This window comes from Desarmillaria tabescens, assembly GCF_030435595.1.
Source record: "Desarmillaria tabescens strain CCBAS 213 chromosome Unknown EV420scaffold_48, whole genome shotgun sequence".
Lineage (NCBI taxonomy): Eukaryota > Fungi > Basidiomycota > Agaricomycetes > Agaricales > Physalacriaceae > Desarmillaria > Desarmillaria tabescens.
In genome coordinates this window covers 1-26,238 of record NW_026848347.1, presented here as the reverse complement: position 1 = coordinate 26,238, position 26,238 = coordinate 1, and the positions used below count along the sequence as shown (strand labels likewise).

The 26,238-nt window shown below is 50.2% G+C and overlaps 10 protein-coding genes across 10 annotated transcripts; 6 read left to right on the top strand and 4 right to left on the bottom strand.

The window, feature by feature from the left end:
- The first annotated feature begins 8,252 nt into the window (after positions 1–8,252).
- On the top strand, positions 8,253–9,615 carry EV420DRAFT_909059 (uncharacterized protein). The gene has a single exon (XM_060483951.1). It carries the CDS (start codon positions 8,364–8,366, stop codon positions 9,303–9,305), a length of 942 nt encoding a protein of 313 aa, XP_060325605.1. The 5' UTR covers positions 8,253–8,363; the 3' UTR covers positions 9,306–9,615.
- A 214-nt stretch (positions 9,616–9,829) lies between these two features.
- On the bottom strand, positions 9,830–10,268 carry EV420DRAFT_1648188 (uncharacterized protein; the record flags this gene model as incomplete). The annotated part of the gene is made up of 3 exons (XM_060478122.1): positions 9,830–9,985; positions 10,037–10,178; positions 10,216–10,268. 3 exons carry the CDS (start codon positions 10,266–10,268, stop codon positions 9,830–9,832), a joined length of 351 nt encoding a protein of 116 aa, XP_060325604.1.
- A 491-nt stretch (positions 10,269–10,759) lies between these two features.
- Positions 10,760–11,748, bottom strand: EV420DRAFT_1648187 (uncharacterized protein; the record flags this gene model as incomplete). The annotated part of the gene is made up of 4 exons (XM_060478121.1): positions 10,760–11,019; positions 11,071–11,282; positions 11,388–11,655; positions 11,718–11,748. The coding sequence occupies 4 exons, from the start codon at positions 11,746–11,748 to the stop codon at positions 10,760–10,762; spliced, it is 771 nt and encodes a 256-aa protein (XP_060325603.1).
- A 795-nt stretch (positions 11,749–12,543) lies between these two features.
- EV420DRAFT_909020 (uncharacterized protein) lies at positions 12,544–14,494 on the top strand. Its single transcript, XM_060483950.1, has 6 exons — positions 12,544–13,085; positions 13,137–13,275; positions 13,335–13,493; positions 13,548–13,734; positions 13,787–14,176; positions 14,229–14,494. Exons 1-6 carry the CDS (start codon positions 12,700–12,702, stop codon positions 14,396–14,398), a joined length of 1,431 nt encoding a protein of 476 aa, XP_060325602.1. The 5' UTR covers positions 12,544–12,699; the 3' UTR covers positions 14,399–14,494.
- A 217-nt stretch (positions 14,495–14,711) lies between these two features.
- Positions 14,712–15,151, bottom strand: EV420DRAFT_1648185 (uncharacterized protein; the record flags this gene model as incomplete). The annotated part of the gene is made up of 3 exons (XM_060478120.1): positions 14,712–14,783; positions 14,845–14,899; positions 14,964–15,151. 3 exons carry the CDS (start codon positions 15,149–15,151, stop codon positions 14,712–14,714), a joined length of 315 nt encoding a protein of 104 aa, XP_060325601.1.
- A 2,814-nt stretch (positions 15,152–17,965) lies between these two features.
- EV420DRAFT_1570888 (uncharacterized protein) lies at positions 17,966–19,360 on the top strand. Its single transcript, XM_060474299.1, has 7 exons — positions 17,966–18,037; positions 18,094–18,266; positions 18,318–18,413; positions 18,466–18,538; positions 18,594–18,819; positions 18,877–18,969; positions 19,024–19,360. Exons 2-7 carry the CDS (start codon positions 18,232–18,234, stop codon positions 19,044–19,046), a joined length of 546 nt encoding a protein of 181 aa, XP_060325600.1. The 5' UTR covers positions 17,966–18,037; positions 18,094–18,231; the 3' UTR covers positions 19,047–19,360.
- A 460-nt stretch (positions 19,361–19,820) lies between these two features.
- On the top strand, positions 19,821–21,270 carry EV420DRAFT_1751432 (uncharacterized protein). Its single transcript, XM_060480368.1, has 3 exons — positions 19,821–19,920; positions 19,978–20,623; positions 20,677–21,270. Exons 2-3 carry the CDS (start codon positions 19,978–19,980, stop codon positions 21,075–21,077), a joined length of 1,047 nt encoding a protein of 348 aa, XP_060325599.1. The 5' UTR covers positions 19,821–19,920; the 3' UTR covers positions 21,078–21,270.
- A 1,143-nt stretch (positions 21,271–22,413) lies between these two features.
- On the top strand, positions 22,414–22,712 carry EV420DRAFT_1648182 (uncharacterized protein; the record flags this gene model as incomplete). The annotated part of the gene is made up of 2 exons (XM_060478119.1): positions 22,414–22,607; positions 22,670–22,712. 2 exons carry the CDS (start codon positions 22,414–22,416, stop codon positions 22,710–22,712), a joined length of 237 nt encoding a protein of 78 aa, XP_060325598.1.
- Positions 22,713–24,459: 1,747 nt separating this feature from the next.
- On the top strand, positions 24,460–25,345 carry EV420DRAFT_1570870 (putative zinc-finger-containing protein). Its single transcript, XM_060474298.1, is given in 4 exon segments — positions 24,460–24,641; positions 24,654–24,656; positions 24,703–25,005; positions 25,057–25,345. 4 exon segments carry the CDS (start codon positions 24,483–24,485, stop codon positions 25,291–25,293), a joined length of 702 nt encoding a protein of 233 aa, XP_060325597.1. The 5' UTR covers positions 24,460–24,482; the 3' UTR covers positions 25,294–25,345.
- A 349-nt stretch (positions 25,346–25,694) lies between these two features.
- Positions 25,695–26,238, bottom strand: EV420DRAFT_1276884 (cytochrome P450; the record flags this gene model as incomplete). Its single annotated transcript, XM_060467986.1, has 3 exons — positions 25,695–25,769; positions 25,818–25,917; positions 25,963–26,238. Coding segments are annotated over 3 exons (451 nt in total), but the record flags the coding sequence as incomplete, so codon positions are not given.

The window sequence follows — 26,238 nt, the reverse complement described above, 5'->3', positions numbered from 1 at the left end:
TCTCTTCTACTTCGAATTCGCACTTTTCTGCTTTAAGAAACAATTTGTTTTCGTGGAGGATTCGAAGTACCTCACGTACGATGCGTTTATGCTCCTTCTTGGTTTTGGAGGCGATGAGAATGTCGTCTAAATAGACCGATACTTCTCCAGCGGTGATGAGATCCTTAAAGATGTCGTTCATCATCCACTGAAAGGTGGCTGGGGAATTGGTAAGTCCAAAGAACATCACCAGCGGCTCATAGAGGCCGCGGTTAGTTCGGAAAGCGGCCTTCCACTCATCCCCGTGCTTGATCCTGACATTATTATAGCCCCAGCGTACGTCCAGCTTGGTGAAATATCGGGCTTTCTTTAGCCGGTCCATGAGTTCTCCAATGAGTGGTAGCGGGTACCGATTTTTAATGGTCATCTCATTGAGTTTTCGGTAGTCCTGGACAGGACGAAGCTTACCGTCCTTCTTTTTGACGAAGAAAAACGGAGATGCCATTGGGGATTTCGAGGGTTGGATGTGCCCGGTGGACAGGTTCTCATCTAGGAACTTGTCCAGTTCTTCCTGCTCCGTTCGGTTGAGAGGGTAGACCTTGCAGTCCAAGTTTGCATTCGCATTTGGGACTAGTTCAATGGCGTGATCCCAGGGCTTTCGTGGAGGTAACTCGTCAAAATTCTCTTTGGCGAAAACGTCCCCGAAGTCCCTGTAGTCATCCGGTACGATTTCTTCAAAGGACTTGGCCTCCTTGTTTGCATTAGCTCGGGCGGCCAGTTCATTAGCTTTAGTACCCATGGCTCGTACGTGAAACGCTTCTTCGAAGTCGATGACCAGGATGGTGTCCCCCTCTTCATATTCGTCCCATCTGGACGACGGATCCGTATCCGGCAGGGAGAAGGGAATTTTTCGACATGCGCATCAAGCTAGGGTGACCGCTCCGGTATCCCAGTCGATCAAGGGGTTATGTCTCTGCAACCAATCATGGCCGAGGAAAAGGGGGGTAGAGCCCAGGTCTACTACGGCCAGTTCGATCCGTTCCACGTGGTCCCCAATACGAAGCCGTACCTCGGCATATTCGGTGATGTCACCGCCTTTATTGCGGGTGCCATCTGCATTATACACCGGGACTGGTCGGGCCGCCTTTTTAAGATTGAGAGCGTGACTCTGGGCCCAGGTGCGGTCTATCGAGCTGCCCGTGGCGCCGCTGTCGACTAACGCCTTTATGGAATGCGTTTCCCGTGTGTCTAACGTTTCCAATTGTACGGTAATCGATACATTGTGCCCCTTCCTTCCTCGTATGTACATAGGTGGTTTGGTGAGATCCTCCAGCCACTCCCATTTGTCTCTCGCTTCAGCGGCAGTCTCGGGTTGCTCCTTGAGCACTTGCCACAACTCGGCGGTTACCTCCCCTGTCCGTCGAGGATGTACCCAACGGTGAAGGGTAGCAAATGCGGCGGGTTCGTTCTTGGCCAGTCGTAGCGCCCTTCGGGTCCAATGCGGACCGAAGGGTTGGTAATACGTGTCTTGAACGGGCTTCCGTTCCTTACCTTTCAAATCGGGTACGGGGGTCACAGGAGACTTCCCCTTCGGGCTGATCGTGGGGATGTCGGACCGTAGGTAAGCTTCCTCGTCTTCTACTTCCTCTACAGAGACCGAGGGTGTCTTGCCTCGAAGTGGCATTTGGTCACCGGGACGAGAAAGGTCCCGAGGCGGCACTTGGGCGCCTTTGGTAGTCGAGGTGGTGGGGGAGGGCTCTCTGCCCTTTGTTCGGCCCTGGCCACGGGCGCTTGTGCGCGGCGTTGTAACCCCCACATCGGATCCATACTTACTGCTCTTCCTAGACCCGGCAGTACTTCGGGCTGCCCTTCGCGGGGGCACACATATTGGCTCCCTCGAGGGGTCTACACTGTTGGCCACCGGGTGTCCCTCGGCTACTGGGTGCAGGTGGTCCCGCGAGTTCACCGCCTCAGCTGCTTTTCCGACGCTTCCCGTAAGAACAGACGCCCCCACAGGCGGGAACGCAGGCCCTACGGGCTGGGCTGACGACCTTTCTCCCTCTCCGGGGTGACCTCCCTTCGTCAAGGGTGCAGTCGAGACTCGACCTAGGGGGCTCTGCCCTCGAGGGGCTTTCCCTGTGCGGTGAGCCGGGGGTTCCTGAGCTCGGACGGCCCCTAGGGGTTCAGTACTGGGCGCAGGCTGCACGGAGTGGCGGAAATCCCCTCCTACGCCGTCTTGCTTTTGCGATTCCGATTCCTTAGTTTCTTCTACTGGTAGCACGGCGAAAATGTTCTGATATTGTTCAAACGGAGTACCTACATACGTAGTATAAGTCCGACTAGTAGTACAGGAGCGCGCACCAATGGAAACTAAGTCCTTTGCCGACGCCGTCGAATCGCTTATTTCGACGTCGGCTGGTCTTTTGACGACTTATCGTCCTTCGACTTCTCCTCCTTGACCTCCTCGATCTTGGTATCCTTGCCTAATTCTTCCTTCTCGGCTTCAGCGAGCAACTGGCGAAGACGGGCGACGTTGGGTTTTTTGCGAGGGGGAAGTTTCACGGGGAGCCACTTCGACTTGTCGTCAGGGCATTTATGCTTCGGGTTCCACCCAGTGTTTCCACACTTGAAGCATCGCTTGTCGGACCGAAGCTTGTCGATCTCCATTGGCTGCCCTGCCCCACCGTATGTGGTTCCCGTGGCATCCTTCTTATCGCCACCCGTTCCCTTCGATTGATTGCCTCGACCCGAACCTCCTTGGTTCGAGGAGGACTTACTGCCCAGTCCCTGGGCTACCCCGTATCGATAGTTCGCATCGATACGCAACACCCTGGCCTTCCACTGGGCATAGGTTGTGGGGCGTTCGTTGTCCCCATGCATAACCGTGTTGCGTACCGTCGGCCTGATTGCCGCTTCCACCGCTTCGAACATTTGCTTCTCGTCTCCGAACTCCTCGCACTTGTGGGCCAACCGTTCAAACTTCGCGAAAAACTCGACTGTGGATTTGAAATCCGCTTGTCGTATCTTCTTCCATTCCGCCTTCCAGATGGTTAACTCCGCTACCTCGCGGAACTCGCGCGTAAGGTCTTGGGAGAATTCCGCCCACGTGGGGAATCTCCAGTGACCTTGCGGGTCCCGGTATCGGTAGTACTGATCGACCCACCATCGCTGCGCGTCCCCTCGTAGATACCCTTGAGCGAACGTAATGTGGTAGGGGTTGTGCCCCTGATCGTTCATGGTGTAGTACATGGGGAACACCGCGAAGTAGACTTCACAGTGATGTAGGAAGCGCGTGATGTCCGAAGAAACCCCGGTAAAGTATTCCGGCTGGGTCACCAGCTTGGGTTTGACATCGTTCCACGGGTTATTGACGGCCCCCGGCGCTAGTTGCCAAGGTGGAATCGGGTCAGGAGGGGATGGCACGTGCGGAGGCACCGGTGCCTTGGGCGGTCGCGACACCGACCGCAGGTTCCTGTTGTTTCCTGGCGGCGTATAGCTGCCGAAGTTCCAAGGCGGGTTTGGTCCCATTGGTGGCTGTGGGGGCACCGTGGACCCTTTCCCCTTGTCAGGGTGAGACGGTCCGGCACCCGGATCGTCCATATCGTCGTCATCCTCTCCTGCTCCTCCGAAGAACCCCTCTGGGAAAAAGTCCGACGGGTCCGTCGGGTGGGGCATCGGCTGGGGCCGTCGGTACGGTTCGCACTCCTGCTGGGGCACTCCTGGGTTCATCAGGTTCCAGACGATGGCTGCCCTGTGCCAGGTTTCTACTTCGAGGATATTTTTCATCAGGTACACGTCTCCTGACTGTTTGGCGTGTCGGTAATCTTCCCCCGCCTCGGAGAAGAGCCACTGCGGGTCTTTTTCCATATCCTCCATCATTATCTCGTATAGTCCATGCCATGGTAAAAGTTCGAAAATGGCGGGCCTAGGCACTGGGCCCTGAAGGAGGACCTGTTTTACCGCCGCCATTACCGTCGGTTCCAGGGCCTGGTTTGGAGGTCGACTCGGCATCCTTGCTCTCCTGCCTCTCTCGGGCGAGTCGGTCAATCTCCTTGTTTCGCCTCCACCTCCCGATGTCGGAGTCCTCGTTGGAGATCTCCTCCTGATAGACTCTCCACGCTCGGGCTCTGGCCTCGAGGTCTGTTCCCGCCCTTCGGGCGTATCCTGTGTAGCGAACGGCAGCGGCCCGTATTCGGTTGTCGACTTCTTCGGGGGTGGCGTCGGGCTCGAGGGGAAGGTCCCAGAAGCCGTTGGGCCCATAGAGGGCGTCCTCCTCGGCGCGTCTGATGCGTGCATCATGCGCTCTGCCTCTGTCCATTCGGGCCTGGACCTCTGGGGACTCCCGGGCATCTCGAGAGAGTCGGAGGGACTTGACGTACGTGTGATAGAGGAGCGGCCACGGATGCTGGGTTGGAGGGATAGGGTTGGCGAAGGCGCGCGACGCGACTGACGGTTCCCAGTCGGAGACTCCGGCGAGTCGCTCGGAAGAGGTAATTGTTCCAAGTTCTTCGGCGTCATAATCTGGGAACTCACTCCAAAGCTCCCCATCCGTCGGCTCGTGCGAGGCGACGGGGGAAGGGAGTGTTGGGGCCTCGGGCCCCGAAGAGACTGGGTTGGGCTCTCCGCTGGTCGGGACTCCGGCCACAGGAGTCTCTTCCCCGTCGTCGGCGTAGACCCAACTGGTGTCGGGGTACCAGGCGACCGGGGGTCCTCTATTGGTTGGCCAGGCCCTTGGAACAGGCTGTGGGTGAGCTGCACGGGTGGTAGCCGCGGAGGCTCCGAGGCCAAGCTCTCCGGGATCGTCGTAGAAGTCGTCTCGGCGACCCCTGGTGCGCGCCATTCTTGCGCGGTCTCTTGCGTCGTCGGCCGCGATTCTTCTGTCGCGGACCTCCTCCCATACACCTTTATGTCCCCACCCTGAGTGGGTCCTGCTGCTCGTGGAGCTTCCGGGATCGGGGGCATCTTCCTCCTCGCTCAAGTAGAGGTCGTTGAGGAGGTCGTCGAGTCTAGTCCTTTCCCACTCGGTGAGCTCGTCCCCTTCGAACTCGGTGTCAGGGCTTTCTTCGCCCTCGTCCAGAGGCCTGGTGCCTTGTCCTCGGCCTCTGTCGTCGCCAGACTCGCCTTGGATTGGAGACTGGTCGAAGAGACCTGGTAAGGGCGAGTCTCCTCGGTCGAGGAGTACCCCCCGGGTATCGGTGATGTTGATGGAGTCTGCTGGTGTGCTGGAGGCGCTTCTGTAGGAGTCGGTGCTCGACTCTGAGGATCGCGAGCTGGGTCGCGACGATGTGTAGAGGGACTCTCCAGGTCCCCCAGATCTGCTGGATCCGACATCTCCTACTGTCTGCTGGGATGCCGATGGAATGTCAATTACCGGAGGTGGATATGCCGGTGCGCTGGGAATGTAATGGATAGGAAGTTGTGCGTGGATTTGTCTCCGCTGGCAACAACGACGAAGTCGGTACAAAATAATGGACAAGAAAAAGAGTATAAAAGTCGCGAAGACGGCGAGAATGGATTCGGACCAGGGCATTCGTCCGGGGATCTATCCGCTGCGTAAGTCGACGATTGACCATGCAAGCTGGTAAACAGCAAGGATGGTGAGGACGATGAGGAGCGCGATGATCAGGCTAAGGTCGGTCTCGTAGTTGGAACCGTTCATTAACAAGATCTCGCAACTTTCAGAGTCGGGAGTGCTCGTGACTATTAACAACGCGATTGTCAACAGTGAGGCGAGCTGGAGGGCGAGAACGAAGGGTTTCGTATTGGGATGCGTGGTGTCCTTAAACGAGACAGGGATATAGCATATACAGGGCGACTAGCAGGCCTGCTAGTAACACTGCCGATACTCCGAGTCCGATTAGGGCAAAGGTAAGGAGTACAGTCACAAAGACTGCAAGGATAAGGTCGTCATATAGGATGAATCCAACAATCAAGACGAACACAAACAACAGAAGGAGTAGTCGGAAGGGGATTACCCAAAGGACTACTGCAACGAGGAAGTGTATCGGATGAATTTTGGAAGTGAGTGCTTTTCCGTCGGTCCACTCGCTATGCGTTGACAAGCACCGGGTTGTCCACACGAACACAGGCGATGACCTCCTCTGGTCAAGCAAGGGGTATTCGATCTGAAAGGTAGATTGCACCGACGAAACGTCAAAGTGCTACTAGCAACCGTTTCGGTTTAACTAGGGAATGCAATGGTGTAATATCGTCAGGCAGCGTTCGTTCTCTGACGTGGCGCTGGGCGGCGATGTCGAGCTTCGGCTAAATGTTAGCCACTAACTCTATCGACTTAGATCGAGCTAAGGTCGCTACTCGCACTTCGGTAGACGACGCTTTAGCTAGTCAAAGGCAATGAAAGTCGATGGGACAAATAGTCACGAAGGACGGAGTTCGATGTCAGGTAGAATTAACCTTAGCCGAAGCTGGGGTTCAGACCAGCTGAGGCTCTACTTAAATACACGTGAGTATTCTAAAAATACGACTGCGCAGTCAGTCCGTGATGATCGCGTCTCGCGTAATCCGGCTGACTAATGAAAAGAAAAGAAAATAAAAGGAAAAGAAAAAGAAAAGAATAACCGTAACAAAGTATGTCATATTTTCTAGTTCAGCCTCAGTAGGCTCCCGAGCTAGATCCTTCCACAAATTCCGGGATGATGTCTTCATCTCCATACTCCCCGACCCTATGCTGCTGTGATAGGTCGAAGGCTGCCCTATTCCAGGGTTCTCATAAATTTCGCCTTCCTCTAAGTCCGATTGGTCGGACTCGCTCAAAAGGCTCCGTGCTTCCTGTAACGATTCGGTTCCAGTTCCGAACGATTCGTGCCCACTCGTTGACCCTGAGTATGACCTGATCGAAGTCTGGTCTTCGGGGTCTATCCCATACCCAGGGTGCAACGAAGGGAACGGGGGCTGCGTGGGGGTGTTCTGGTGCGAGGGGGTAGATGGCGTAGGGGAGGACGGAGGCAGGGGCTTCGATTCCCTCGTACATGAGCCAAGCGTCGGCGTAGTCCTGTATCTGTCTGCATATATCGCAGCTGGCGTCTGTGTCGTATGTGGGTCCGCAGCTGTCGAGCTCGGTAGTGGCTTCCCGGGCCCGATCGTTGACGATGATTGGGGTGTTCGGGCGGGTGACGAGGTTGAGGTAACTGCCTTCGTCGTCTGATGAGTCATCGCGGGCATAGTAGTTGCCCCAGGTTTCTCCTCTGGAGTCCAACCTTGGAGGGGACCAGTTGTTGGGCGGGCCTGGGGGCTCGTCGCTGTCGTAGTCCTCCTCTGTATTGCTGCTTTCTTCATTTGAACTGCTTCCAGTTCCATCTTCAGCCTCTCTTCTTTCTCCCAGATGATGTCTAAGCCCTCGCTGATAGAGGCGCTGCCCGTTTGAATCGTACCCAGGGTTGGCGGTCGAGTTTTCGGTTGAGGTGGGGGAAGGGGCGTTCCAGGGGTCACTTCCTTCGCTTTCCCCTTCCTCTTCGGTAATGGGAGAGAGAACACGCTGGTCCATCCCTTGTTCGTAGATTCCCCGCTCTTCTTCTTCTTCAACGACTGGGCCTCTGTGTGAGGGCCATCCTTCCATTTCGAAGTCGGAGTCGTCGGACTCACTTGTGCTGGAGTCTTCTGTGATCCACTCGTCATCGTTGATGAATATGAAGTGGATAACGGGGTTAGATCTGTCGTTGACGTAGTCAGGAGGGGGTGTGTCCTGTCGTCTATCCTCCTTGACGGGGGCTTCGACGGGGATAATTTCTTCGGAGACTGGCTCCTGGTTTCGTCGGTATTCGTATCCATATAGGAATGCAAGGTAGACTAGGGCACAGAGGCCCTGGAGTCCTATGAAGTCAGTAATGGTTTGTTCGATGGGGTTCATTCGTTACTGCTCGTCAACGTGGTTGTTGATGAGAGGTAAGAAAGTCTCGAACTAATTGTTAGCGACCAATTACACAAACAAGATCAAACAACTAAGCGTGACTCGCACTTCGGTCAGGCGCTTTATGTTGTCCACAGGTTTGCGTGCAGGGAGCTATCGCTTAGTGAGCGAGAGTGAGTTCAGACTAAGTTATCGGGTGAATAAACTTTAGTTCGAGACTGAGGTTTAAGACCTGCAGTCGAGCTACTTAAATACAGTTTGAGTCATTCTAAATATAGTATGAGTGTCTGTAACGGTGCATGAAACACACGATACCAGCATGTAGGAGTGCGATCAGAGTCGGAAGATTAGCATATGAGGATTACGATGGGTCGGATAAGATAAGATACGGCGTGAAATCGTAATACTACAGAGAACCAGGCACGACATATTTGATACACTTATTCACTTCCTCACGGTCTCACGATCCCAATCCGAGGCTCTTTCATTCAGAACCTCCTTGGAGAAGTGTGCTTGCATGGTCGAAACCGACCGCGATATCAAACTGATCCATAATCTTCGCGACTTTCGATACCCCAAATCGCAATGCACATTTACAGATGTTCTTGACTCGATAATGGAGCTGGTCGTTCGTGCTATCATCCGTCCAGAGTTAGATACTGGCATACCCCAACTTCGCAGGATGGGGAGGGAAGCGCACAAAGCAGAACGAAGTGGTCTCCAGCCGCAGTGGCCCACAAAGCCTACCAATACATTCCCGCAGGGCACGGACGTTACAATGCAAATGCTCTGGACATGGGTTGATCTATACGAGGTCACACACATCGTCACCTACATTAACATCCTTCTTCGGTCGTCCGGAAGCACCTTCGTGTCATCCTTCTCCAAAATGCCTGATTATCCCTCTCGCATCCTTTCCATCTTCGAATCACGGCTCGACAAGCTGAATTCTGGAAAATATCGTGACGTACACCCCTTCGATCTAGCGTCGATACACGATTTTATACGACTTACGGGGACCATGGGATCTGATTCTATGTGGAAGGATTTAGGGATAATGATGCAGATGGTGATGCTGTGGCAGCCTTACGGAGAAGCCCTTCTCCTCCTGCTCGCTAAAGCCCTCCGCATCGCGTCTTCAACTTCCAATTCCGTCGTTTCACGTCTGATCATCAAGGAATGCTTCCAAGACACTGGGGGGATGATACATCATCTCTATCTCAAGCAGAAAGACGTTACACAGTACCACCCAGCTTTTCTACCCAAGTCTCGTAGGATCGCAGCAGCGATGACGAGCCCTGATCCCTATGCTAGTACTGTAGCGACTCTGAAGTCGTTGCTGGATATGGACAAATGTGGGTTGTACGGCTGTTCGCAGACATTCACGCTGCGAGGGAAGAGATTCCAATACTGTGGGGGCTGCGGGAAGATTCCGTATTGTTCCCAAGTATGCCAATGACGAGCGTGGAAACATCCCTGTGCACCTCACAAGACGGTCTGTGTGACGTTGAAGAAGATATGTGACGTCGTCAGGATTACTGGGAGGTCGTGGGTGGATGTCCCACAGGCGGAGTTTTCGAAGAAATGCAAAGAGGCTAATATCACAGTGGATGAGGCGAGGATTCTTGTGAAGTATCTCGAGGGTATGTTGGGGCGTTCCGTGTTGTATATGTCCTAGTTGTAGTTTGTTCATGTTCCGATACATACCGTTAGATTCCTCCAAAAATGCGGCGTTTGTCACTATTACTCGCAGGAATGAAATATATCCCTTGCAAAGGATCGGCAACCGATGAGTTGGGAATAATACATTTACAATCGATTCTTCGATGAGGTACGCGTTTGATATACTGTCTATTTCTTCATGTGCGGGATTTCCTGAGGATTATTCAAACTAAGTTGCATCAATTCGGCGAGTCGTACTTCGGAAGAAAACAAAACCGTACCTCTGAGCCTTCCTGGGAGTGCCTTTGCTTAGGAGTTCACCTACGCGTCCTCTCTTACGACTTCGTCCAGCTCTCGCAGGAGGTCGGTCAATGACTTCGCCTCAACGCTGTACCCTTTATTCTGGAGACGCTCCAAGGCTGAAATGACCCAGTAACGACAGTTCCAGCTGGTGTTATTGAGGGTGACGGGCGTATCCTGGATAATTCATTGGACGTTCTCCAGCTGGTCCTTGGGGATCGACCCCACCTTCACCATACCCAGGTATGCAGTGGACTCGAGAACGTCAGACAGGTCCTGTGGAGTTTTCACATTGTAGTTGGTTGTAGAACTGAAATCTGATGGGCGTGGGCTTCTATAGTCCTTTTCCTGGTAAAATGCTTTGGCTACTCTTTTTGATGATGAGTATGAACCAGTGTTTGACTCACATGGCCTTAGCGCCATAATGAGCCACAGCGATGGGGTAGATATCTTTAGACATAATAATATCTACTAGGGAAGGAATGTGTCAATGATGAGTGTGAGATATGTTAGCAAAGAGACCAGAAGAACTAACTGGTCAAATTGCGAAGTAATGCTCCAGTGAAAGGGAATTTGACACTAGAACTTGAAGGATGGTGGCTAAAATAATGTCAGTTTCTTCAAAGCTGCGGAGACTCAGGACGGTCTATGGGACTTACATCAACATGTTTGTGGCCAGGTGGTGGCACAGATAACCAGCAGACACCGCAGAAAATGGCTATCTTTCAAGGAGTCCAATGCCGCATCAATGACTTGAGATACACAGTATCAATTTTACATGCGTAACCGGAAGTTTTGCCATATAAAAGAACCAATTACAGACCATGAGGCGGTAGATCTGAGTTCTGCATCATTAGTACCACTGGACAAAAGGAGACGATGTCATTGGCACTGACGGCAGCAAGCATTATGACCCTTATGAAGAATGAAGCACGGAACATGACACCATAGTCACCACGGTCCCCACCCATATTGTTCTCGCATTTCATTTTGGAGATCCAACTCTTTGGAGTAGGTGTCCAAGAACTGCGAGACAAACTCCTTCCATCCGCCATCTTCGTATTGATCTACCCACAACGTCTTTAGATATTCCCACTGTTCCGGCATGAAGGCGGCCATTGCCCAGTCCAATATGGCCACGACATCATCGTTGGCTCCAATTATGATGTTCCGACGAACAAGGTCGGCATGAGTGAATACAATTCGATGGTCTTCCTGGAGGCACTATCAAAAATCAGCACTCCAGACCCTGATAGACTCACGACCCATCATATGAGAGAACCGGTCCAGAAAGAAGTCGTTCAAAGACGCTTCGGACTGGAATGAGTTGAAGAAGGAGTGAGAGATTAACGGGTCGTATCGTCTCCCTCCGGTGATGGCTGCTATCTGTCCAATGAGATGAGGGGGTGGACGGAGGGAGCGTAACTGTTCAAGATAGCCACGAAGTTGGAGTGCGATGTGAGTCTTCCGGTTACTATCAAGAGCAGGTCAGATAGCCTGAAGAGTCCTGCCTGGAATACAATCCATGACAATGTATGCAAGATGATATGGTTCCCCGTGTCCCAAAGCTATGTCTGACTCAGCCCAATGATCTTGAATGTAAGGGATAGGAATAGTGGTGTTTTTAGCAACGTAGAGCATCGTCTTGACCTCAAGTTCGTCAGGCAGATTACTTGTCTTCACCACAGTCCAAGGGCTGAAGCGATAGACCTGCGGCCCAAAGGAGCCATAGACTTTTCGACAAATGTAATACAGTGGGCGGTCAAAGTTCCGAAGCACGAAACGTCGGGTCACACTGAAGAGATGACACCAAAGGTCGTGGGGCCAAGAGCAGAACCAGATGATAGCTGACCCAGAACGGCATCATACAACTTTAATTGTTAAAACAATAAACAATCACAAAACTTACCTTCGAGGATGGCTTGAGTTCTGCCGGCCATTCTGGTAAGCGCGAAGACCAGGCACCCGTCAGAGTGCTAAGCAGGTTCGGAGATCTACGGCCCGGCCCTCCGACGTATGAGTTGCCGGAGCTCAAATTTTGGTTACCGCCGGCGATGCTACTTATCTTCCGCCCACTGTGTTCGCAATCCGCGTGCTGTGTTTTAAGTAGTCAAAATCAAGCTAAGTGAACGTAAATTCCTTGACCCAATACCACCAGCCGTTGATTCAAGGTATTCGAAGTTTGGAGACCTATAGGACATGATTTCGTGAGTTTTATTGTTCAGTTGATGCCGACGGATTGATACTTGAGCTCGTGCAGTTGCGTGTCAGGAACGACTACAGCAAGCCTACAAGTTAATGATTGCCAAAATCAGGCTTAAGCGGGTTCATCATCACATTAAAATAGTTAAATGATAGGAACTTGTGAACTTCAATTCACGGCCACCTTCATACCGCTGCCGCAGTGGCTTCTAGATTATGAGATTATGACTGTTTCGCAAATTTGTGGTGTCCCTGGATGCATTGTGTTACGTTCAGATGCACCATCATCAGAAAAACAAATCAGGAGCACACTAGCCGAGGGCATGTTCTTTCATTCTTTCCAAGCTCTCATCCAGCTTTCTCCCGATATGAGTTAGCAGAACATCTCAGCTTCAGCTCTGGTCCTTCTGAAACACAACTTCGAAAAAATGCTGACTTTTTCCTCAGGTACCAGACAATGATGTTATCCAAACATAGGAGGAAGATCAGAACCATCAAGTCTCGAAGACGCTCTCGACCATTCACAGAGTCCGTGGTGAACTCACCTCTACATCTTTTGGCCGATCGCCCAGCTCACATTTTGAAGCTGTCTGCGATCACCAACCGACTCGGAATATGCAGTAAGATAAAGGCTCACAATTTAGCAACGTATTTCTTCACGGTCCCGGCCACAACCTGCCTCATCCAATATGAACAACGCCGAACAATCGCTCTCCTCCAGCAACACCTCGCTGCCTCATAGTCCCGCTGAGACGATAGTCTCGAGGACTTCATCCAAGCTCGCCGACGAGAAACAGATGAACCCATGGGACGGGTACGAGAACGATGAGGTGCCAGAGAAGGTGCAGCCGCGCCTAGTGCGCAACCTGCGCTTGCAAGCATTCTCGATCTACCGTCGCCTGTTCTCCGTGGTATTCATCACGAACATGGGTATTTTCATCTCGTACGCGATTCGGGGATACAATTCGCAAAAGGTCGCGCTGTTGGCCATCTCTAATCTATTCATCGCAATTCTTATGCGACAAGAGTTGGTCATCAATACATTGTTTGCAGTCGCATGTGCCGTACCCCAATCGTAAGCCATTTATTTCTCTGAACTTTTGAATCGTGTTGACAGACTGAGTAGATGGCCACTTTGGATTCGTAAGCTTGCTGCACGAGTATACCATAACGGAGGAGTGCATTCTGGAGCAGCAGTTTCTGGCACTGTCTGGCTCATTCTTCTCGCAGTTCAAGCTACAAGGGAACTCGTTAACGATAAAGGAGTAAGCCATTATATCCCCGCATTATCCTTTGATTGCTGATGGCCTGATTCACTTTTCAGACTTCAGTTGCAACGGTCGTACTCACGTACGTTATTCTGGCGTTCTTGACGAGTATCATAATCTTTGCCCGCCCTACTCTTCGCGTGAAGCGTCACGACACGTTCGAGCGTGTCCATCGATTCATGGGATGGACCGCAACCGCACTAGTGTGGTCACAGGTAATGACAATGTTCCTATTTGCCTTTGATCATGCGTTAATATGGTTATTGCAGGTCGTCTTACTAACCAACGATCATAAAGGCGAGAGGGCCCTCGGCAATACTCTTGTCCGTTCAGCTCCGTTCTGGCTGATGATCGTTCTGAGCTGCTCGCTTATCCTTCCTTGGGTGAGACTTCAAAAGGTCCCTGTTCGGAGTGTCGTGCTCTCCGACCATGCTGTCCAGCTGTTTGTTGACTACGGTAAGACGGACGTTCTTTCGATTCTTTGTCTGTACCTATCTGCTTTCAAAAGGCCCACACCCAGTACCTGGCTCGTTCCAGCGTTTCTCTACGGATCCATTGAATGAATGGCACAGTTTCGCCACGATCGCCATCCCCGGAAAGACCGGATTCTCTATTATTATCTCCCAGGCGGGAGACTGGTCGACGGAGATGATCACGAACCCGCCGAAGGAAATATGGGTCCGAAGCATGCCGACGTGTGGTCTCTTGCGGATCGTGCCTCTCTTCCGAAGGGTACTATTCGTCGCAACGGGGAGTGGGATTGCACCGTTCATGCCTCATATCATGAGTGGGAAGGTCGATCATAAGCTGTTCTGGATGGCGCCGAATACGCGTACGACATTCAGCGATCCGTTGGTTGATATGGTATTGGAGAACAGTCCTGGGGCGATTGTTTATGGTATGAACGCTTTCGCCATGTGTAATTTCGTGCTTATACCTCCCTTGTGCAGATACTCGGAAGCATGGGAAGCCGGATATTATCAAGCTGACGCACCGTCTGGTAGACGAGTTCAAACCGGAATGTGTGTGTGTGATCTCGAACCAGAAGTTGACGGAAAAGGTTATTTATGGGTTGAGGAGCAGGGGAATGCTTGCATTTGGTGCTATATTTGATTCTTGAGACGGCAGTGCGTGAGGACCTCTTCTGTATAACTTTTCGGTATTTGCGTCATGAACATTTAAATAATGTAATGGACTGGCGATATAATTTATCCCCTTTTTGTCCGTTTCTCAATACTGTCATTCCCCAGAACATTTTCGGATGATCTTCAACCTCTAAGTTCTAGTTTAGAGATCATGCGCACCGGACACATACGCACGACATTGCCGTCATCGTATGTAAACTGCCTCAGAAAGATGTATTCACCGTGCTTGGACTCACGTCTTACAGATACAATAAGAATTGACACACGAAACCCAAAAGACACTGATATTCAAGGCAATCCATGTATATAAATGCTTGGTACAATGCCAACGAACACAACGACAGATATAACAAGCGTACACTTGGTTCTGTACGATGCGCTTCAGTGTCTTCCATCTTAAAGTTAAAATGGGATGACTTACCATCCGTCCATTATACTGCCTACGCGTCCGTCGTCGCACATCAAGGAACCATTTACTGGCTGAAAGAATCAAGTTGTCAGCTAAACTAACGACAGTGAGAGAAACGACGTTGCACTCACAGGAGCGACAAGGTGATGTCACCGTTGACCTTAGCCTGGATGGCGATCTCGACCTCGAGGTTGAGGTCAAGACGAAGCTTCAAAGCTGCGGGAGGTGCAACAGCCTGGCGCTCAGAGCGACCAACGATTTGTCCGCCGAGGACGGAGGAGGATTGGGTGGGTGCGAACTTGGTTTCTGGGGCAGACATGTTGATACTGAAGAAACCTATGCCAACAACTTGTCAGCCCTTTTATACGATTTCGACCCCCCTGCGGATTAAGACCAGGGTGCTGGCGACGGGATTCTCGCGCCGTATTGTGCGCAAACCGGGTGCCTCGTAGTAGTAGCAACTTAACTTCTTTCGGTTTCGAAGGCGAGGAAGCTGAGATACGTAACCTTTTTATTTCATAAAAAGTTGCGTGGACCAGCGTTTGGTTGATATCTGTCCGATGAAAGGTTCGAGGCCTTCGGACGAGCGATTCGGCGCGGAATGATGTAACTACCCCAGAGTGTATTCGATATTCGATGGTTGCAAGCTCTATTTTGTAACCCTGGTTGCTTTGAGGAATTTTCAAAAATGAAGTATGAAGGGTATGGGCGTTTGTGGGTCCAGGAATCTAGGCTAAGACTGGACTACGAGACAAGAGTCCAGGCATTTTTTCTTTGAGTGTCATCGAAAACTATCGAGTTGGTAACAGTCGCCAACACGCGGTGCGCTTAACTCCAGTAGCTTCTTTGCACAGAATATAGGCCAGCGGCGCCTCAGGTCTGGAGTAACGTATTTCGTCATCCGAAAAAGAATCCTTCTATCAGGTGCTAAGTATTTCCGCGCTTGGAAGGAGATTTCAGAAACTGGTACCGCCCTAGGCCTTGCATCTCTCTTGTTCGAATGCTGAAACGTGTCAGTATTTACCCTCACGTAGCTGAACCACCTCAAAATGTCGTTATGGAAAAGTTTTTGAGGAAACGACAACGATCCATTGTGTCCAAGGAGCCGGATGTAGTCAGCTTGACCGTAGGTAACGGCGCGCTGGCGACTTCATATCGGTCGTGACAATTTTGTGGTTAATGCAAACCTCGGTAAAACATGCGTTAATTTGCAAAGGAAGAGAACGAGCCTAATATTCGCGAGCCGATGTAGCACAGAACGCTGTATAAGTCGATTAATGAGAGATTGCCGAAGGGAGGTCAGCCGAACCTTGCCGATTCAGAATTTCTGAGCTCCGCTTCAGATAGTCGGACCGCCTCTTCCGGTCACTGTTTCTCGCTCAACATCGCCGACGCGATCGGCTCCATTAAACTCACCTGGATTTACCTTGTACCCAGATCAGCAACTCTTCAGATATGCTAAGAAACGGCACCTACTAGAGTGGAATTGAGCCACGAATTTCTTTCAAACGCCTCGCTCTCAAGAGCTCTTCGACTACAGACGTTCCGAAAAACCTTGTCCACACTGCCAAAAAGGGCAGGTAAAATCAAAAAATCAGATAAATACAAGAAAATCATAGAAATAGCATACAGACTTCATTTGTGCGTGTCATTTAGTAGAAAGATACAAATTTAATGATCCATGGGTGCTGCAGTGTGTCGTAAAGATAATACTTGAAATAAGAGCATCTGACTGATGAAGAACTAGTGAGCGCCGCCAGATTTACATGTTCAGGCTGTCTCGCACCGAACAGCCGGTCACACCTTCGTTCTTGCTATCATTGTCGTTCAAGAGACAAGAAAAGACAAGACAGCTCTGAAGAACGATTCTGCATTCAGTCAAGCAGGCCGCCGCCATGATTTTGCCACAGTTTGGACGTCGACAGCTCCCGGTCTCCTGCAACACAATGCCATAGTCCGCCCGCACCAGTTCACTGCGACAAAGACACCTGCAACTGGATATCCTGGCTTTATTTCGTCAATTTTCATGGTTAGGACTGGGCTGGTGGGGGTTCAGGCGTTGTAGACTGGGAAGCTTTGGAGAGGGTGCGGTGGCTGGTATGCTAAACATACATCTTCAAGGGAAGTTATCCACTTTCATTTTGGAACGACTTATTACTGTTTACAAGGGAGAAAACATTTCCACAGCCTCCCACACCACTCTAATGCTCCGCCGCTGCCTCCCATTACCGCTAGCACAGACCCCGCTCATGACATCCTACCACTGACCTATTGGCCTCATACCTGTTACATTACCTCTATACACCTCGTACATCCTCAATGAATCTATTTATGATACATTACACTCACGAATGAAGGCACCATGCTATTTTCACGATTTTCTTGCATTTTTTTATTTTTTTATTTTACTTGCCTTGTTTGGCAACCGTGGACAAGGTTTTTCGGAACGTCTGTACCTCAGTGACGATGATCGTGGCGCTCTCATTTATTGGACCTATGTCCCTGGGACGATATTTCATCACCATAATGTCGTGGATTTCTTCTCTTCTGTGACGCTTATACCATGTGGCAGCTTGAATGATATCCTCAGACCCCTTCATCTATCGGACGTTTTATCTTTGCATACGGACGCTTCTGATTTCTTCGATGGACCTGAACATATCTTCTATATAATCTATGGTCAAAAAAATTGTTTTTGCAGACGTGGCACTGTGTCTGCGATATGAGCATTGTTCAAATTCAGATAGCAAGCTCTTAGTCAATGTTCACCAGCACTGTGGCATAAAGCAAAGAGGTTATTTCCCATGCAATGCTTTCTCCCGCGAGGATTTGATATATATCTGCTATCCTGTCTCAATTTCGGTGCCAACATCTTCAATAAACGTCGTTAGTATCAGACCGTGTTACAAAACACAGACCGGGTTCAACGCTTTCCGCAACCGTTCTGGCAATTTTTGGAGACTCTACAAGAACTTTCCTCTCTAGGGAGGTCCTGTGTAAGATTTTCCACATTCATGCGATCCGGGAAGTTGTAAAGTCCATTTTTAGAACTACAAAGGGTCTTTTTTTAGCCGCGAAGTATGCCGGGCCGACATTCCGGTGCCTTCCAGCTGGCCTCCACGTGAAGTTGGACATTTTGTTCTCGACTTCCACGGAAGCAAAGGATAAGCTGGCAGTGAAGAGGCAACTGCTGGCATTGCTGGCGGTACGTTGGCTGGTAGTCTCCTTAGTATTACTTCATCAACTTCTGCCTTTCTTTAGGAACCCGCACGAACAGCTACCTCGTGCTTTACAATACACGACTAGCAACTTCTCTGGCCGTTTACCTCGAGGCTGTACATAATCGCCACATCGTGGGCGTATCATTGATACCCCTCCTTATTGGTGTTTTTTTACTCTATGTCGAGCAAGAATTTCAACGGAAATCCCCCCAAGTCAAATCGTAATCTTCGTAATATGATCGTCATCTGACATTTGCTTCTTAGGTATATCAATGATTTCAGCAAGGCGCTTGCCAGTGAGGTTCGGATTCTGCTGGCAGAGGTGGGGAAACTAAGGGACGAGCGACGGCAACTGCAGTAGTACGTCCATCCATTCTGCTGTAGCCACTGCCTCTGATCAGTATCCATTTAGTGAAATAGCGGAACTCATGAGCCTCAAGTCGAAGCACGGCGCTGGAGGAGAGTATTCGCCCGAGTGGCGGCCGGTGCGTCGACTTGTTTTTCATTTCTTTTGATACAGTCCTTGATTCGGACCCCAAGCCCCCGGAGCCGCAAGGGTTCAACCCTCCGCCTCCGCCGCCGCCTCCTCCAATGGATGAGGGACCCCCAGCTCCGGCACGTCCTGCATGGCGCACGGTACACAAACGTGCAGAAAGAAAAGAGAAAGCGATCGCAAAGCTCATGCCATCGTCTGTCCCAGCGCCGTCTGCTGTTCCGCCCCTAGAACCTCCACGATCAAACATACCAGCATGGGCACAATGGAGGCGTGCGTCTTGATCCGTAGCTTGTTTTTTTAATTGCGCTCACCAAGAACTCGATATAGCGAACCCTCTACTTTCACCGGCCCCCGTCATGGCCCAACCAGCTGCGCCACTCCCTACTTCTCCGCCCCCGCCTAGCCGCTCAGGCCTTTTCGGTTCGTGTTTTGCTGATAATCCTGCTTTCATATTTAACATTTCTGCATATTCAGGTCCCCCGACTCCTCCCCCTTAAAGTAGACAGACCTACAAAGAAACAGCATACATGTAACACCATCTCATCTTTTGCTTTTCTCATCGGATTTTCTACAACGCAACAAGCATTTTCTTCACCATCTTTTCGCTTCTTATTGTATACATTCGTAGCGCATCGTTTTTATTTTATTGGCTTTCAGCATGTAACGACAGCTTTCTTTTTTTTGTGGAACTAAATGTAATGTATTTTCTTTCCTACGTCAAACATTGATGTCATTGTCCCAGTCCGACTGCAGGGTTACTCTTGCATGCTGAACGAAGGAGAGTTTGCAGGTGTGGCTTCGAAAGTATGCTAGTTTATCTCTGCTTCAGCAAGCGAGCATGGAATAATGCGCATGAGCCCGTGTAAACGGACTATATGCTAGAATGCAGAAGTGTATCCACGAATCGGAACAGAACAATGAACGCCAGGTAACGTCTCCAGGCATCGAGAGTTCGATAGTTAAATTAGCAATTATGAGAAGGAGAAACACGGAACCCTCAGGTAGGAGGCCATCCGCTGATCCCGACCCTAGGCCTCACTCAGGATTCGTTAAACTGAGAGTAGCGTGAACTGCCAGTGGGCTCCGTTGACCCTGGACGTCTTCCACGAAGTCTTTCATTGAGCGCACAATCGATTTATCACCAGACGTTCTCTAGGTGGCACTCAGTAAATACAAATCGCCAAACCATTATTCGGCAAGGTTCGGCTAAACATGCTTATCAAGTTCCGATTCAGCTCCGCTTTAGACAGTTGGACCGCTTCAACCGGCCACTGCTTCTTTAACTCGCGCAACGCGACTTGCTGCATTATTGAACTCACCTGGATTCGCCTTGTACCCTGATAAGCAGCTCTTCAGCAGTCCTATAAACTAGTAAAGCATAAGTCTCTATCAGTAGACTGATTGCAACTGAGCCGTAATTTATTCTAGATGTCACTATCTCAAGAGCTTATCGAGGAAATCATCGACCATCTCAGTGACGACCGTAACGCCCTCATTTCCTGCTCATATGCCTCTAGGATTTTCTATCATCGTACCCGCATGCATCTCTTCACTTCTGCGACATTCACAGAATGTGGCAGTTATCACGACCTCTCTAAAGCAAGGCTTCTCGCCGAGATGCCTCTAGCTGCGAGCCATATAAAATGGGCGCAGGTCGACCATTGCACAACCATGTCTACTCTCTTCCTGCCTGCATCATCTTCTCTATCATCCCTCGTTTCCTTGGACCTCAATTATGTTCGCTTCAGCGAACCCAACGATTTGCACATGGCCATTCTCTCCCTCCCTCTTCTCAAAGAGCTCAATATCAAGCTGTGTTACTTCGAAGAATTAGAGTCGGACATCTCGGCCTTACCACGCAGCGGTCCTATACTTGAAAAGCTGTCTATTTTGTACCCGAAAGCGTCAATGCTGCTGGATCCATTGATGCCACTCCGCAGCGTGTACATGGACTCTCTTGTTCAGCTGTCTTTACAGAATCCTTCTTTGATTGCAGACTTGAACCAATTAATTGAGTACTCGCACTCTACGTCGAAGCTGAAGATTCTTATGCTGGCATGGATTGATCACGGAGGTAGGCAAATCCGTGTTCATCGAGGGGATCAGGATCTGATCTTGGCTTTGTAGCTGTCTATGTTAATCCTCCTACTCGACATCTTCGTATGACGACCTTGGAGGAACTGAACATCGGAATCATACATCAAACATTCAGCATGAAGCACAGGATCATGGAGTGGCTCATGGAGTCCCTCCTACAATCAGAGCCTCGCCATCTACGCAAGCTCACATTACGCATTTTTGTTCAGCACAATACGATTTTTCGGAGCAACGGCGAAATGTGGGCGCCGTGGCTGCGGATAGACGACGCGCTGCCGATGGCCAGGATCGACATTATTTGGGTTTGTAAAGGATATAGGGATGATTCAGAGGGTTTGGATCATGTGAGTCGAGAGATGGTAGCTTTGACGGAACGCCAGTTCTCGGCAGCTCACGAAAGAGGGATGTTGGAGGTAACCGTGTGCACTTGATACCATTGGGCGGCGATCCTTTCCGGTATTGCTTGCTCAAGATTCACTTGACTCTTCGCTCAGATGTGCGTGGGTTCCTTTACGTTCCCAGTTGACTGTGGTCGTAGCAGTTGGGTCTTCACTAGTCTACTTACAACCCTTGTAATAGTATTGATTCTGGCGTGCGAAATGCATCGAGATAAAATTAAGAACGAATTTGAGAGATGCGGTGCACTTTCGTATCCTCCCACGACCAAGGAATGGATCACCGCAAATTAGAATGGTCAAAGGGGACAATAGGAAGCTAAGGCCGGCTATATCAGCAGAACAATTGCAGACATTTATTCTACCGAGTAATAGCAAAGTACACGCTGGCAGAAAATTCTTACAATAGGGAATGAGTGATTATCGCGCTGGAAGTCTGACGTTATGCTGAGGGGGAAACATCGGAATAGACTGCTTGGTTGCCGGCGAGTAATATACACATTAAAGGTTCTTGTTCGTCACAGCTGGACGACTAACTGCGACTAAGCGCTGTACATAAAAATAAGCACGCCGTTACTTAGCCGCGATGCTGACGGATGTCGGAGCGTTTCCCGACTTGCCCGATTCGCGGTGCGCCACCGCCTAGGCCCGTAAAGAAGGAGTCAGCTTCGAAACCACTTAGCAATAGATGAATTAATTGTCACTTCTCGCATCCGGAGAGCCTAAGTGGTGATAACCGAATTCAAAGTCATTGTGGCGCTAAGCACATTCCCGGGGCCGTTTATTTTAATCTTTGAGCTTCGTCACATGCAACTTCGAAATTGAAACTTGGTCGTATTCATGAAACATGAAGTGAAAAATAACAATCCACCCACGAGCAAGCTTGATTTGAGGGTAAACGGTGCCAAGCACTTGTTGAAGAGTCCAGTTGTCGGCAGCCTTGGCGTCACATCTAAGTGCCCAAACACCACCGTTGTTTCCCGAATTCCTAGGTTCCTCACTCTCGGCCAGAAAAAAGCCCATGATCTCCGAGCGAGAGAGTGCTGCGACGGGATTGTTCCACGGAAACCGAAGCGGCGCGGCGTAGAATGGAAGACAAGCACGAGCGAGCGAGCGTCGGGAAGCGCCCAATCTTACGCCATCCTATTTTCCGAGAGTGCGCTTCTGGGTCTCGACCCAGACGCGTACTACCCTTATGAAATTTGACCAGGACGAAGTATCATGAGACTGCGCGAGGTTACGTACCGCGCACTCCTCCCCCCAAGTGATTCCAGAATGAGTTAAGTTGCTGCAACGAGGCACCCGACAAGAGAGAGCACTGTCGGCTATAAAAGCCAGTCTTTTCGGGGCAAAATCTTCAGCTTCATCGACAATGTCTGCCCCAGAAACCGCTACCAAGTTCTCTTCTCCCTCTTTTGCCTCTGCCGGCGGACAGGTTGCTGCTCGCTCCAACAGGCAGGCCGCCGCACCCGCCAAGGAGGCCTTGAAGCTTCGCTTGGACCTCAACCTTGAGGTTGAGATCGCCATCCAGGCCAAGGTCAATGGTGATATCACCTTGTCGCTCCTGTGAGTATTCCTTGACGTCGTCTATGAATGTGACTGACTTTTGACGCGTCTGTAGTGAGTAGACATGTTGCTGCAACTGGGCGCAATTGGTGTGGTCAGTCGTGACTTCAGGTTAGTTGCCATTGTCTTGTCAGCTAGGAAATGGCTGAGTGTTTGTTGTTACCCAGGATTTGACGCGATGGCGGATAGGAGACTCAATTGAATGTACCATTTGTTACGCGTAGCGCTGTAATTCACTTCATGACCAGTCATTCCTTCGAGTGATGTTAGTAATAAGTCGCCCGAGAAAATTAGTAGCAAATTCTGCTGGCATTGTTAATCTACTTGCAAGATCTTTAACCTAAGCTGGGATTTATTAGGAGGTATGGGGTTAGTGATGATTTCGTTGTGATAATTCGATGACTGCAGTAGTTGAAGTTAAGCACACCGATCGGTAGAGGACGGCAGAGGCGGTGTCGGAGTTTTAATTGACCCTTGCCTTCCTGAGCCGCCCTGAGCCGCCTTAGTGTTGGTGTTGAAGTCACTCATTCCTCCCCAATCTTGTCTACATTATCCATGGTCTTTCACAAACACTTCAATCGCGCATTCTATTGAGCGATGTTGCAAGGAGGTCGCCGAGCCTATGCTATTTGGGATCATCATGGTAAGATCTTGTCGTCGCCCTAATTTTGCGTACTGGACTTAGACACTCCTTCTAGTATTGTTCCATCGTTGAGACTGGGGTACGATCTACGATGTAACTGGTGGCGGCGGTGAATACCGTGTCCATGTTCATGAAATTCCTCTATCCCACCGGCGACAAGAGTCGCGGAATCCTTCCTTGTATCCTTGGCGGCGAACGAACCCTCCTGCATTTGATTAAGGTGTACGAAACCAAAGACAATTCCATTTCCTCGCAGCATTTTCAGGTCTTCAAGAGATCCTATGTGCTATAATGCGTTCATGTTCTTCACCGTTGAATCGTTCTACCATTTCTGAAGGAGTAGGTTGACCCAGATTCAGTGAAGGTTGCGGTTATTGTCCCGACAACTGCAACATCTTGCGCAAAACCCTGAAGCGTTGTGCAGATGCCGTCATACCTGCTAAACCGACAGAAGGTGATTGTGGATGAGGATGCAGCGTCTTGATGAAGGTCTGTTGTCAATGGACTCTTGGCCTGTCAGAGCAACGCCCGCTTCGCAAGGTACGGCATCATGTCCCGGTTCGTCAAAGAAATGACATGCTCATATGTTGGATAGAATTCATATTGCTTCTGCTCTTGTGTATACACCAGGGTCCTTGCGACTTCAAAGATCCTCCCGAACGATGTACTTTCTGTTCGCTGTCCTACGTCGCTGGCATCACCAAGTCTTTACTAACGTGCACCTCATTTACTCAACGAAGGCTTGCCCGAGAAGAAACCGGTGGTTTCGCGAACTTGTTTCACCGGCGGATTGTCCTTCTCTCAGACACATTTGTGAGACCTGCGTTGCTATGGATGAAAGGAGAAACGGAAGCTATTGAGCATAGCGGAGAGTCTCATTTTTTATTCCCCCTCAACCACACGGGATGCCTATAACTGCTGCCGGTCGAGGATCTACCGCTGTTCGAAACTGTATCCAGCGGTGGCCCCTTTTAACCGATCGCAGACGATACTTCCGTGGAACCAAAAAATGCCTCCTTTCGACTCGAGGGGCCATTTCGAAGAACCTGCAGTTTTGGATGCAATTTTCTCCGGAATCCATGTCTAAGACGTGCCAAAACACGTGCATACTAACGAAAGGTATAAAATGAGTCCACTCTGTAGCCCGGATCCCCACAACAACATCACTTTGAACAACCAACAACAACACCAGCGAACCACACAACTATTAACATCTATCATCATCTATCATCATGTCTACCGATATGATATGCATGGACGGAGTGTACTGCGCCTTGTGCGACGAGTACTTCTTCGATAAACGGCAACGCGCCGAGCACATTATGAATTCCAACGCCCATCCCGAATGTTGGAGATGTGGCCGTCGATTTTTGAATGGCCAAATTCTTCGTGGTGTAAGTTTCCGTTGTTCTTCTCCCTCCGCTGAAGACGCTAACGCACTTTTTTCTATAGCACTGTGTCACTGCCCCCAATCATCACTATTGTGTGCCCTGCGATAAGCACTGCCGTACAGCGGCAGGCTTTCGTGTCCACATGGAGCAAGTCCATAGCTCCGACGACGACGACAGTGACGACGATGACTCAGAAGAAGAGGATTATTATGACCTCGAAGACGGCTGGGAGGATGAAAGGGGCGAGGAAGAGTATCCCGACGATGTCTCCGAATCAGGAGACGGGCCCCTTGATACGTCATGGGAAGACAGCAATGAGTACGACTTTGAAGATCCGGAGTATCTCAGGTTACCGCCATTATTTGTGAGTGGTCTCTTTTCCTGATATTTGCCTGGTCCTAACTCCGCCTGTCAGAATAATGCGGCAACCGACGGCGCAGAGGAGAGCGATGAAGAAGACGTCGAAGAGACGTCTCACTTCTCGTGTCCGATGTGCCAAAAAGAGCACACGACCCTTTGTGCGACTCCGTGTGGACATGTGTATTGCGTACGGTGCATCCGCTCTGCGCTTAAATATACAGAGGCATGTCCCGTCTGCGACGAACGAGCGACCGAGGACCAGCTCCGGAAGATATATATCTCCCAGGAGTGACGAAAACAAAATGGCTCGGTGGTGTCGCACGAGGTCTTCAAGTTGATCTACCGAACACCCATCAATCGCTCATGCCGTTATATATACCATATGTCCCCCATATACCTCCCCCATAGTCAGTCTATTTCTCGGACATGGTCATTTTATTGCTAGTTTATTGGACTTTTACATATCTTCGGTGAATTCAAATAAATAAACACCTGAAAAACATTCGTTTTTCGTTCCAAAACGTGAAGCAAACGGAATCTTTAAAGTCCATTGATGTAGGTTTCATCACCGCGTCTTGGACGGTTCGGGGTTATTTACAGTTTCATTCGTTATCGTCTGTATAACGCTCTTAACATCAAGTACCATACTTATGGTTGAAAAAAAGTCGGCTTGGGAATAGCTCGAACGGCGATCTAGAATGCTTCGCGTCTTTTCACTCCAACACGACAACCAGTTGGCCTCCTCAAAAATCCTTCTTTCACTCCGAGCTATATTCCAGGTCAGTGAGACGCAAAAGAGAAGGCATCAGCACATACAGCTTCATCAGGATTCTCCAACACGAAATGGAAGCGCTTCAAAATCGACGCAATGATAATCTGCAGCTCGAGCATGGCTAGATTACGCCCAATACAAGCTCTGTAATGATATGAGTATACGCATAGTACGACTGAAATCACATACCGAGGGCCAACAGAGAACGGAGTAAACGCCTTCGCCACAGCCGCACTATCACATTCAAACCATCTCTCCGGCCTGTACTCCTCCACATCGTTCCCCCATACCGTAGGTTCCCGGTGGATAGTGTAGATAGGGGAACTAATAACTGTGCCTCCAGGGAAATAATTTCCGGAAACCATCACACCACTCTCGGGTGTTACACGATGAAGCCCCACACCCACTGTGCAGTGCAGCCTCAGCCCTTCGTTGATACATGCGTGCAGATAGGTGAGTTTCTTG